The 2,299-nt window shown below is 44.3% G+C and overlaps 1 protein-coding gene across 1 annotated transcript; it reads left to right on the top strand.

Moving 5' to 3' along the window:
* Positions 1-566: 566 nt before the first annotated feature.
* LOC119506918 (casein kinase I-like) lies at positions 567-1,859 on the top strand. Its single transcript, XM_037799928.1, is given in 3 exon segments — positions 567-895; positions 1,233-1,821; positions 1,824-1,859. Coding segments are annotated over 3 exon segments (954 nt in total).
* The last annotated feature ends 440 nt before the right edge of the window (positions 1,860-2,299 follow it).

The raw sequence follows: 2,299 nt of genomic DNA on the forward strand, positions 1-2,299 counted from the left end.
ATGCCACATTTCACAAGGGAAAGTGTGATGAAGGGGAAAACTGGGTGAAAAGAGAGCAGTGGTCTTAACTAATTCTGATTAAAACATCTTATTTTGCAAAAGTAACAAAAACACATATTACAGCCAAAAATTATTGGGGATTTTGCATTGGCTGGAGCCGAAGGAACAAGATGGCGGCGTTGGTGGGGTGACACGGTTCCTTCCGGCGGAAGTCGGCGGCCGTGGTGGCAGCGGTAGCACCGCCCTCACTCGCCGCGTCGGTTTTTCAGTCCGCGACGTCGCCTCGAAAGCGAGGCAGCAGCGGCCGCCTAGAAACAGGTGGCCGAGCCTGGTAACCCCGAAAACCGGCTCGCAGACTGCGGCCTGGTCAAAAGAAACCTGATTGAGAGGCGGCGATCGGGTTCTCCTCGGTCGATTTTGGACCCTGTAAGGTCGAGAAAGAGCCTCCGTTTTCCGTTTCCTGCCGCCCTTCTCCGCAGCCTTGCTTCGTGGACGGGGTCCCGGAGGCCCTTGTCCTCCCAGAGGTGTTGGAGCTTGGCCCCGGCCCTCCCTTTTCATCTCTCAGGATGGCGAACAGCAGCGGCTCCAAGGCCGAATTCATTGTCGGAGAGAAATATAAACTGGTACGGAAGATCAGGTCCAGCTCCTTCCGGGACGTTTATCTGGCGATCAACATCACCAACTGCGAGGAAGTGGCAGTGCAACTAGAATCTCGGAAGGCCAGGCATCCCCAGTTGCTGTACGAAAGTAAACTCTGTAAGATTCTTCAAGGTGGGGTTGGCATCCCACACATACGATGGTATGGTCAGGAAGAAGACTACAGTGTGCTAGTCATCGATCTTCTTGGACCCAGCCTCGAAGACCTCTTCAATTTCTGCTCAAGAAGGTTAACAATAAAAACTGTATGGCTCCCATGGATTGGGAAAGCCATAAGGACCACACTCCACTTTGTCTAGTTTATGGATGGATGAGTAGAAAAATAGGGGAAGGAAACAAACAGACAAAGGTACCCAGTGTTCTTTTTTACTTCAATTGCTCTTTTTCACTCTAATTATTATTCTTGTTATTTTTGTGTGTGTGCTAATGAAGGTGTCAGGGATTGATTTGGGTGATGAATGTACCACTATGTAATGGTACTGTAAACAATCAAAAGTACGATTTGTTTTGTATGACTGCGTGGTATGTGAATATATCTCAATAAAATGAAGATTAAAAAAAAAAACAAAAAAAACCAAAACTGTACTTATGTTAGCTGACCAGATGATCAGTACAATTGAATATGTGCATACAAAGAATTTTATACACGGAGACATTAAACCAGATAACTTCCTAATGGGTATTGGGCATCACTCTAATAAATTATTCCTTATTGACTTTGGTTTGGCCAAAAAGTACAGAGACAACAGGACAAGGCAACACATACCCTACAGAGAAGATAAAAGTCTCACTGGCACTGCCAGATATGCTACCATCAATCCACATCTTGGTATTGAACACAGTCGCCAAGATGACATGGAATCATTAGGATATGTTTTGATGTATTTTAATGGAACCAGCCTGCCATGGCAAGGACTAAAGGCTGTGACAAAGAAACAAAAGTATGAAAAGATTAGTGAAAAGAAGATGTCCAATCCTGTTCAAGTTTTATGTAAAGGGTTTCCTGCAGAATTTGCTAGGTACTTAAACTATTGTCGTGGGCTACATTTTGAGGAAGCCCCGGATTACATGTATCTGAGGCAGCTGTTTCGTGTTCTTTTCAGGACCCTGAATCACCAATATGACTACACATTTGATTGGATGATGTTAAAGAAGAAAGCAGCACACAGGAGGCAGCCTCTTCCAATGGGCAGGATTTCTAAGCATGAATGACTGACAGAAGAAGCAGAGCAGATGTTCAGAGCAGCATTTGTTTCTCCCCAAATCTAGAAATTTTAGTTCATATGTACACTAGCCAGTGGTTATGGACAACCATTTACTTGGTGTAAGGAACTTAATTTCAGTATAAACTGGCTGTGGGCAGCATTGGTGGTGCTATATCCTGAGTTGTAGCCACTGTAATTGTGAATATTAACTGAGATAGTTAAACATGGTGAAAAAAAAAATTATTGGGGCCCCTCCTAAGGCTTCCAAAGGGCCAGCTGCAAGTAAATGGCCCTGAAGCTCATGCTTCGTTAGTTTCCTAATAAATCTGCCTTTGGCTGTTGTATGTATTTGTAATTTTGATAAATATTGTCAGTTTGCCCTCCATAGGGCAATTTACTCTCCCACCATAATGCATGAAGGCTTCTCAAGGTCTTGT

The sequence above is a fragment of the Choloepus didactylus genome, chromosome 12, assembly GCF_015220235.1.
Source record: "Choloepus didactylus isolate mChoDid1 chromosome 12, mChoDid1.pri, whole genome shotgun sequence".
NCBI classification, from domain to species: domain Eukaryota; kingdom Metazoa; phylum Chordata; class Mammalia; order Pilosa; family Megalonychidae; genus Choloepus; species Choloepus didactylus.